General features: G+C 50.5%; 1 protein-coding gene across 1 annotated transcript; it reads left to right on the top strand.

Moving 5' to 3' along the window:
- Nucleotides 1-998: 998 nt before the first annotated feature.
- On the top strand, nucleotides 999-10,188 carry EMH_0043570 (uncharacterized protein; the record flags this gene model as incomplete). The annotated part of the gene is given in 19 exon segments (XM_013499418.1): nucleotides 999-1,131; nucleotides 1,564-1,871; nucleotides 2,184-2,302; nucleotides 2,491-3,055; nucleotides 3,304-3,555; nucleotides 3,559-4,015; nucleotides 4,172-4,374; nucleotides 4,536-4,771; nucleotides 4,921-5,103; nucleotides 5,490-6,159; nucleotides 6,260-6,372; nucleotides 6,513-6,663; nucleotides 7,020-7,285; nucleotides 7,385-7,837; nucleotides 8,013-8,159; nucleotides 8,397-8,646; nucleotides 8,943-9,380; nucleotides 9,667-9,960; nucleotides 10,135-10,188. Coding segments are annotated over 19 exon segments (5,292 nt in total).
- Between the last annotated feature and the right edge of the window lie 216 nt (nucleotides 10,189-10,404).

Raw genomic sequence — 10,404 nt, 5'->3', positions numbered from 1 at the left:
CCCTGCTGGCACCTATTGTCCTGCTGCTGCAGAACTTCCTCTCACATGCCCCGATGGGTATTACTGTCCAGAGGGGTCTTCTAGTCCACAGCCCTGCCCCGATGAGGCAATTTGTCCTGAGGGTGTGGAGGAGCCGTTGCTATGTCCGGAAGGTGCATACAGAGCTACTTCTGAGTCATGTACGGAGTCTCCTTCAACCAGCTCATGTTGCAAGACTTGCCCTGCGGTAAGCTATTGGTGCCGGAAGAAGAGAGACGACGGCGTTGTCTAGCCTCTAGGCTGATTCTCCCATCTTCCCTTTAGCCTCATGCTTGCTATTTGCTGCTCTGGATGGACCGGCCGGTAGCCCTGCTGATTCGCCTTCATTTGAAAGCCTTTACGTTTTCGGCTGCTGACGCCAGGGAACCCATGCTCCCGCTCCTGGGGCTTCTGCATGCGATCCCTGTCCTGCTGGATATCTCTGCTACGGAGGAACTGCCTCGAGTGCTCCGCAACTACCGGAAATAGACTTTGGGGAGCCCTGCCCTCCTGGCCACTACTGCCCAGCCGGCAGCTCTGTTCCACAGCCGTGCCCTCCTGGGACCTACAACGATGAAGAAGCCGGCGCTAACTTACTAGAAGCCTGCAAGCCATGTGAATCTGACACGTATTCGAACACTTCGGGTCAAACCGGTTGTTTTGCTTGCGGCTCAACATCTACGGCTGAGGCAGGGCAGAGCACTTGTTCTTGCATAGGAGCCCATCGGTGGTTTCAACCTAGCCAAGGCTCCTGCATTTGCGAGGNCAGAGCACTTGTTCTTGCATAGGAGCCCATCGGTGGTTTCAACCTAGCCAAGGCTCCTGCATTTGCGAGGGTGGCTATGAAAGCTACGACATGACAGGAGCTTCTCTATCCAACCTTGATTCTTCTTTAGACTGTCAGCCGATAGTGAGAGAAAATTGTCAAGGGTCTCAGCTAGCACGCCTTGTTTTTTCACCCTCTAAACTGCGTGACAAAGATGGCCTGTGCACGGACCCATCGGCTTGCGAGGCCTCGTGCCCCAGCGGAAAAGGAGGCTTTCTATCCTTGTCAGGACAATGTATCTGCCTTCCCATCAGAGCGTCCAACGCAATTTGTGATCAAGAGTGCAGGTACGCACTGGATCCTGCAATTCTCCGATCGCATGTCTTTGCATAAACCAAACCTCCCTGCGTAAACGCGTCACATTTGGTCTAAATCATTTTAAAGGTAAAGGAGTTCATCCTCTTCCTACTGCAGGCAAGGAGCTGTCCGCGCAAACTATCGGGATGGTGCTTTAGAGTTCAGTACTGAAGCAGGCGGCACCGTTGGACGCCTGGCATTTGCTGACTTCTCGGCTAATGGAAGGGTCCTCGGGAAAATCAACTGCACTGAAGGGGTTAATACCGACTGTGCCGTTTATTTCTATGACGCTACAAAGGAAGGAATTTGGGGGCTGTTCAGTGTTCCGCAAAGTAGGCTAACCGGCTCCGGTAGAGCAGAGCGAGAGCTTTTTAAAGGTCAATGTGCCATATTCCGGAGNGCCTTGCGCTATGTTTGCGCAGGCCTGCAAGAGGAGGCTAAAACATCTAAGGGTTCAACTGCTCGCGCGCTTCCGAAACGAGGTTCTAGGCGGCTTTCTGCAGCCGGGACTACTCCGGCAGTACAATTCCCCGTACAATGCGTGCAACTCTACGATACCGTTGCCTGGTGGGTGGGCGATCAAGTGTACCCAGTATTTCTGAAGGATTCGCTTCTGAACACGAATGCTGCCATCGACATCTCCGCCTTCCTACAGTTAGCCTCCGCCGTTGGATCCAACACCGACGCTAGAAGCTTTAAAGCTAAGAAAACTGTCACATCCAACCTGGAAGTAAGGGGTTTATTTACCCTAGACATACTATAAACTCTGCCCGATATGTTACTGGAACAGTCCCTGTCTAACTGGCAATGAGAAGGAGGCATCTATCAATAGCTGCATCGCCGCATGACACACACATATCCCCCATATCGAAATCACTGGTGTAGCGGCGCTGTTGTCTAATGCACCTTTTCTTGTAGACCTGCGTACAGGATAGCAGATGCCCATAGAAGAGCATGCCATGCATTTATCACTGGTCTTGTATAGCCTTTCGCGAGCTTACGGCAATCCTGTTCACTTGTCACGCTTGCAAATGTTCTGCAGTACTTCGTCTACACATTCGATGTTGAAGGAGTCTTCGCGTTCGGAACAAACGAAGATAACAGCCCGCAGGCGATTTTCTCTGTCGTCGGCGAAGGAGTTCAATGCCCATCTGGTACTAGGTGCGTGAAAACCTCCAGTGAAGTACAGACTCCTCTGTATGCGTGAGCGTGCACTACAATTTTTAGCAGAGCGCTGGATCCAGGTGTTCTGTCCTTGAGTAGGTAATATACCACTGTTATTTTGTCGTTAATACGTTAGCCGGCCGATTCAGATTGGCAGATTGTTTTGGGTCTATGAACCTTTCCAGATATCCTGAGGCAACGACTGATTCATCTCTTGCGCATCTAAGAGTCCAGCTCCAACAAAGCGTGAATCTGGAGCCGGATTTGACAATATTCTTACTGACATTTGCCTGCCTACTAGTTGTTCTTGTCGTACTGCTGATGAGTATCTCGGAGGCACGACGACGGCAGCATAAGAAGCGACAGGCGTTAGATCAGAAGGATATCAACGAACGTAGAGATCTTATTCTAGGAAGCCGGAAGGCAGCTCTGACGATGAAAAGGAGACTAGAGTCACTGCTGGCTGATCTGATCGAACAGAGACTCTGCAAACAGGAAGATAACAAAGTACTGGCGTTGCAACCTGAACAACTCGACAGCATGCTTAACGACATACCTCGAGATACTCCTCAGCCCCAAGCCTTCGAAAATGCATTTGGAGCGCTGCATGAGTTCTCAATTAAGTTCAAATCATTTTCCTCCGCTTCCAGCCACCAGTTCCACAGAGTGACGAAAGATATCGCATTGGAAATCAGCGAACTTCAGAAGGACATCCTGACGACTCTAGCACCCATTAGGCAACGGTTGCAGGTGCGTAGGCGCTTTAACATGCCTGGCCATACGACGGGTCCTCCCGTATTGGGCCAGTCCAGTCTGTGGACTTCCAGGGTTTTGCGGGCTTTACGGGTTGGCGCCTTAGTAGCTGGAATTTCTTGTTCGTCTTTTTGATATTTTGTCATCGCTTCGCTGCAACGCGTATGCTCTGCTTTGGGGAAGGTGGCTAAAGCCAGTGAGCATGACTCGTCGTTCGCCCTTCTGGAGTATCGTTGTGTGTACAGCACCGCGATCGGTTGAGGGAACAGATGGGTCCAATTATGGAAAATATCAATCGCCTGCTTGGCGAATTAAGATCAGCCGATCTGTTCATGAACGCTGCAACATCCTCAAACGACAATGAAGAACTTGAAGAAGGCGAGCACGCGCTAATTGTGAAAAGACTTCTTGTTCCTGCCAACATCGGAGAGCCTGCAACTTTGCAACTTCGGCTGCTCCACGCAACTATCTGTGCGGAGCGTTTCACCACCCAGAATNTTGCGATCATTAAGGCTCAACAAAAGCAAGGTGAAAAATGCGCGGACCCACTTTCCCAGGAGAAGGAGCAGCTGCTAGAGGAGGTTCACAGCCAACTAACCGACGGTTGCAAGCTATTAGCATCCGGATCAGACGCCAAAGAAGGCATGAAGGAGAGGTTTGCTGAGTACGCAAGGAGGGAGGAAGATATTTTGGACACGTGCCGCAAGCAGCACTCAGCAGCAATTGATGCAGAAGTGTCTTTAGCAGTCCAAGGCCTTATAGATCAAGAAGATGCGCTTCTACAACTGCACCTCAGTCGGCTCTTGGGCCTAACCTCTGCCGTTCACGGGTCACCTGGGGATAACCGAAGCGTCAATCAAAAAGCTTCCAGGTCCCTTCAAAGCTACAGCAATGACTGCAGAGCACAATTTAAGCAAGCCCTCAAGACGGCGACAGAAGCGCTGCAGAAACGGCTTGGTAAGGGCATTCAGCCAGGTAGCGCCTCCGCAAGCGTCCGCGTGGCGACAACACTTGGGGGGGGGAGAATCACTCGGGATATCCTGGTCTGCAAAAGTAAAACTGCCATTTGCATTTACCCACACAGTGGACCCTATTCAGTGTTGGTCCGTGCAGGAGAGGCTCTGGCACGTGACCAAGCCTCAGCAGAGGCCCAACAGCAGCAACGTGAAGCCCTAGTTACAGTTCTTCTTGATCAGAAAGCTCGGGGAGAGGAGGAATATTTGGCAGGTGTCCACCGCCTCGAACGGCAACTCTTACTTCTTTGCACCCAGCTGGCAATACAGAATAAAAAGTCGTTTGAAGAAGGAGCATTTCAGGTGTGTTGCGTATACCCCTTAGGTAATGGCTAAGCTTATACATCCCACCCTGCCAGTCTTTGTCCAGCAAGAGCTTCCTTAAATGTTATACCTAAACAATAGAACCACTTTCTGTGTCAGATAAGCCAGCGGAGTCCAGCTGCATCCGTTCTCATGTTCAGGCTGCGGTGCGTGACTGGACTGATGCCCTACAGTCCACTATGAGAACAGAAGCACAAAATCTTAGGCGTCAAGCCAAGGCAGGCGGCTTAGAAGAGTCAGAATATAGGAAGCAAAAGGCATTGCTTGCTTCTTCACTTGACTTGAACATCCAGCGAATCACAAGGGAGCAATTCGCTAACAAGGTCGAGCGCATTGAGCAATTTGAGCGCGAAGCTACGAGGGTTTATGAAAGCCTGTAGGCTATACTGCGGTGTCTTTGACACCTCCCTCAGTTAAATGACAGCTAGAGCAGAAGCATCCATCGAAGAGGCCTTTGATACTCTTAAAGCACGTGGGGCAGCACTTTGTTTGTGCAATGCTAAATGTTTTGGCCTACCTTTTCAGGATGGATGCAACACGCAAGCGCCAGCGACTTGAGGAGGACTTGAGAAGTGCCGAAGCAGACGTATTTGCAAGCTTGGTGCGGCTCCGGATGAAGCATGCATGGAGAAGCGCAGCGGAGGAGAGAAAGCTCCTACGTAATTCCATCATCGCATCATGGTCACGTGCAACTGCGAATCAGGAAAGGTGCGTCCTCTAATAAAGGTAAATAGAACTGTCACTGCAAAGCTCTCGAGCTTATTTCACTAAGTAGCAGTTCACAGATCAAATCCGTCCGCTAAACGTAGCCAGGTGGGGGCATTTACAGTCTCAAGAGCGTTGTGATATGTGTGAGGTCGTCCGTGTCGTGTGAAGATTTTGTGGGACGGCAGTATTCCTCGTGTTAAAAACGCTGGTCCTTGTGGAGAATACACCACCAGATTAGAAGTAGAGCAGACGCACAAAACCAAGGCAGCACAGTGGCTGCCGCAGCTTTGATGAAGGAGAGCGCTTAGGTAGCATTCGATCAAAACACCCGTGCCTCCTGCATGCTAGCGAAGTACTGCAAGAAGCCTCTTTCTGCATCTGAGCAGGCTCTTTGGGTTTGAAGTCGACCTACAGGACACTCTTGCTGCCGCTCAGATAGAAGGAGTGGATGGAGATGAACAGAGTTTGCGGCTTCAACGTGACCTGAAGGACAGAAAACAGCAAACTGAATCTTCAGTGGAAACGATGATAGACAAGTGTCGCGAACACCAGGGTCAGCAGCTGGAGGAAAATTTGGCGCGAATGGATGAGCTGCGTCAAGAACAAGAAGATGAAATGAAAGTAGCGATAGAAGACGCTAAGGCTTCGCTGTCAGAGCCCCGCGAACTCTGGCTTCGTGCTCTGATGAACGAGGCCGACATTGATGCAGAAACCCAAGGCAACCTTCAGGCCATGGGGGAACAGCATGCACTTAGCGTGGCGGTGAGCTGCCTAGAGGCCGCTGCGCAGCGATATTACCACGACGCTGCTGCTGAAGAAAAGGATAGGGCAGAATTTGAATCGCTTGCCTTGGTTGATGAACAATCCCAAGCGGAGCAGCTTCAGCAAAGGGTGCTGGAACGAACAAGCCTTTTGAAAACAGTATTTGATGAAGAATTCCACCGGAGTTCCGATGCGCTACGGGCCACCTTCCAGCATCACCTAGAGGCTTGCAAAAGGTCTCGAGAAAACATAATAGAAGCACAGCACCAGCTAATACAAAACCGCATTGTGACTGTAAGTATCAGGCGTCGTAATACGAGCTTATTGTTGCATCATGCATAGTCTACGAAACGTGCATGAAACCATGTGTTGGATGTCGGGCGTGGTGTTGCAGGATTGTTGGGTTCGGGAGACTCAAGAAATGCTTCGGCGTGGAACAGCAGTAGCCTCTGCAGGTGGTTTGCAAGATAGAGGGAGCTTCGCCTTCTCCAACTTTCGCAGTGACTGGTACGTAACGGCATAAAGTACCCGCATTCGCTTCATTACCACCTTGCTGTACAAAGATATTTGCAGACTCCTTCAATTGTGCTTGAACAATAGATCCCAAAGGCATACTTTTGGTGGGGTGTAGGTGGCAATGTGCTCAGGGAGGAGGACCTCCTAACTTGGCAGTCCGGGCAAATTAACGAAAGGCTTGAAGCAAGTGGCATAGACGACAACCGGCTCAAGCAGCCAAGAGGGCCTGATTGGGCAGCTTCCTGCGCCTCATCGGGTCCAAAGGCGCTCGACGGCTTACAGGTGATTTCTGCCCTATCTAGTGCTGTGGCTAATAGTTACTTTCTGGCAGTGTGTTTGCACTTCCAAGCACAAAGATCCGTATTCTCACATTATTTCCCCGTCAGTACCCCTTTTATGCTTGCGCGAACTGCGCGTATAGGGGTACTAATCGGAAAGCAGGCTTTACCACTTGCAAACGTCTAATAGAGATTGCGCAATAGGCGGCTCTCTTCAGCGTGCCTCGCCGGAATCCCACTTTTGCCTGCACGATATCAGTAGGCTTCCTTGTATAAAACCTGGAGCACCACGCACACGTGGGGCATTGACAGCGCATGATTCCCAGAGCTCTATCCCTTCCGTATCTGCCGGCGATGCAGGGAGGCGATATCAATCAAAATCCTGCGGCTGGACAGGCATCTTTGGAGGCCCCGCAGGTTACGTTAAATAGCGAATTTTGGGCAAAAAACAAGGGCTTTCTGGACAGCATATCAAGAGCGCAGAAGGAAATTAGCCTCGCTGAATCTGAATGGCTGCAAAAGTGCAGGGGTATTCAAGGCGGAAGGACACTAGCAGCTACAGATGAAGCGAAAATGACGAGAGCGCAAAATACACGCCTGGAGCACATGAAGGAGGCGTTTAGAAGGTAAGAATGCACGCACGTTTGAATGCGGCAGGAGTCCCTTTCCCCTTGTATATTGGAACAGGAATGTACCAGCTGCGTGAAATGGACTGCGGATTTCAGCAAGGCGGCGGAGCTCCGTAAGGACTATGCGGAAGAAGTGCAGAACTTGCTGGAAGAAGATAAAGAGGCAGAGGCGCAAATCGAACGTTCTAGGCAGGCGGAAGCCGCAAATCTCGAAATGTCCTTTAGAGTTAAGGAGGCTAGTCAGGACAGCCCTGAGGAACGCGAGAAATTAAAAATCCAGAGAGAGCAAGCCCTTGCTGAAATGTTCAAGGACCTGCAAGCCCAGCGAGATACCCAAAAAGCGAATATCCAGCGGCGGCTCGAAAAGGCAAAGGCAGCGCTTGAGGAGAAACAGGAGCAACTTCTCCAGCAGTTTGAAGCATGCAAGGAAGAAGCACGCAAAGAATTCCTGGAGTTAAACAGCAGCATGTTGGAAAAAGAACGAAATGATAAGAAGGCTCAGCTTTTGGCAGCAGCTCGAATGAACCCAAGCGCCGAAAACATTTACGCGTAGGGCGCTTCGTGGTACATGTTCTTCCTTCCAATGAAGCCTGTTTGGTGCCGCATGAACATATCGGTGTTTCCCTTTAGCGTTTCTCTTTAGCATGAAAGCTAGCTAAGTGCTGAAATGACGCGCCAGATTCGGTCCGCAAATGTTTTGTAGAGCAGTTGTGAAATGCATCAGGTTGCACAACCAGCTCAAGGAGGAGTACCAAGAAGATATCAAAGCCCTCGTACTCAAACAGATGCAAGAGAAGGCCAGGTATAGGCACAACGCTGCGATGGAGCAAAAAACTGAAGAAGCCATGCAGATGGACACAGCTGCTGGCAGGTATGAAGCATCTCTCATGGTGGAGGTGCACGCTTCATTTCCCAGCAGAGTTGACACTGCCATATTCCGCTGAGAACTGGAAGGTGGACTTAGACGATCATTTATTGTATTGTTGACCGCGTTCCCAGGATCCCATCCCTGGTTTATCATTTTATTTGTCGCTTGTGCAAGTCATCGTTCTCCGTATCCTGCCCGTTGCACGCGTTAAATAGCACCAGTATTTGTCTTACGCTGCAGCAGTGAGACGGCACCTGCATTAGAAGGACTAGCTGAGTCTGCAGAGGTTAAAAGGTACACGACCAGGAAAACGTCTGAGCTTCACCAGGCGAAGGTTCGTGAAATCCAGGAAGCAGCGCAAGATGCCGCGCTGCAAGATGAAGCCTTAGGCTTACAGGAAGAGCACCTTGCGCGTGTGATTGAAACCTTAAGGGAATTTGCTGGGGCTAGAGATTCGCCAGCGAGTACTTTGCTTGAGCAGGCTAAACAGGTGAGGAATGCTCTCTAAGGTCGCCCGCGCACCGAAACGACTGCGTTTCTGTTCCCTCCCCTTTACAGTGCTTTTTCTTGAGCTCATGGGCGGGTGTGAGGGGAAATTTTCGTCGCGCAGTAAATAGCCTTCTTGAAGCAGGCGCTCTAGTGGATGTCTATTTTACTACTTGCCGTTAGCTTTCTAGGCAACAATGAGGATTCCAAGCCCTGCACGTAGCTTATTGCTGCCACTGAATGAAATGAGGAGCCCCCTAGTACTAAATAACATCCGTTCCGGTGAATTCCCTTTTACAGGAGAAGTCGCGGCTGATGCAAGAGCGCGACGATCTCCGCCGGTTTGTCTCTGCCCGGCTTCAAGAAGTAGAGAAGCTGGTTCTTGAGAGGAAGCAGGCCGAAGAAAAGAGGAAGCAACAGGAGTCTCACGCGGCTGCTCAGCAAATGAAGATGGCAGCAAAGGCTCAGGAGGCAGCAGCAAAGAAACAAGCCCAGGAAAAACAGCTACAGAGGCAGCAGCAGAGGCATGCAGAAGAGGCTCGCAAGTTGCAGCAGTTCATCGAAGCGATGGGTTCTGAAGGCAAAACTTTAGAAGACCTCAAGCAGGCTTCACAGCGCCGGATAGAGAAATTGCGTCGGGCTACGGAGCGAGAGCGACAGAGGCAAAAAGAAGTGCTTGCCTCCAAGCGCAACTCTCGGGCAGCGAGACAGGCGAAAAAGTCGCGTGAGAGACAAGCGGTGAGGTGCTGACGTTAAGTAGCGTCGTGACGCATTGCAGATCCAAGCAACCTCTCCCACTGATGGGAGCATCAATTGTCACTCAAGTTAGATGAATGGACGGTCTAGTGTTGGATTATCCACAGGGAGCAGTAACAAGGAGTTCAGTGAAGTGTTGTTATGCTGGCGCAAAAGACCTTCTGCAAATGCAGCGCAGTACCGCGTGTGCATTCGTTTAGGCCTTAGTGTTGCCGAGGTAGCCCTTAAAGTTTTTCATACATATGCATCGCTTGCTTCTGCTACGTAGGCCCATGCAGAAGGAGAACATGCTGAGATGCAGGATGCTCAGGGATTGCTTCAAACTATCGCAACGAAGTGCACAGCTACAATTGGCGAATCTGCAGATGCCGACGCAGGCGAAAACGATTTCAGGAAGTTTGTGTGGAAAATGGATGTAAAGGCTTTCGCTGAAGACAGATTGCAGAGATTAAGTGAAGCTTTACTGCGATTCCTTGAAAGAGTCGAAGCCGCAACAAATTCTGGAGAACAGGAGGAAGCAGGAGTTGCCGTTTCTGGAGAACTTAGGCAGACAGTTTTACAGGTACTCTTCAGAAAGAGCTAGCCGACACGGCGTGGCAGCATTTTTATCCATGCATATACCATAGGACGATCGGCCACTAGCCTGAGCTTGCGTCGCAGAAGGTTGAACGAGCATGCACTGTTGCTAAGCCAGCGTTAATTTGCTCTGCCTGTGATCCTGTTCTTGCTTGTGTAGGTTACAAAACTCCTACAAGCCATAAACGTAGCTCACGCGGCATCTAGAAATTGATCATCCAATTGAAAAATGGTCCCATATGTGAAGGGTTTGCGGTTTGGCATCCCGTAGGCACCCTACAGTCAGCTAATGCAATTGATTTTAGCCCCACGCAACTGGCAGCGGCCTTCAGCCGCCTGTGATGTTGCAGTGGCAATTCCTTTTCCTTGATACACAGTGACTTCAACTCGACCGCTATGGGCTTCTACTGCGGTTTGGCAGTCACGGTTT

The sequence above is a fragment of the Eimeria mitis genome, genomic scaffold (genome assembly GCF_000499745.2).
Source record: "Eimeria mitis Houghton genomic scaffold, Emh_scaff43, whole genome shotgun sequence".
Taxonomy (NCBI): domain Eukaryota; phylum Apicomplexa; class Conoidasida; order Eucoccidiorida; family Eimeriidae; genus Eimeria; species Eimeria mitis.
Note: the sequence above shows the minus strand (reverse complement) of the source record. Positions and strands in the feature narration are given on the sequence as shown.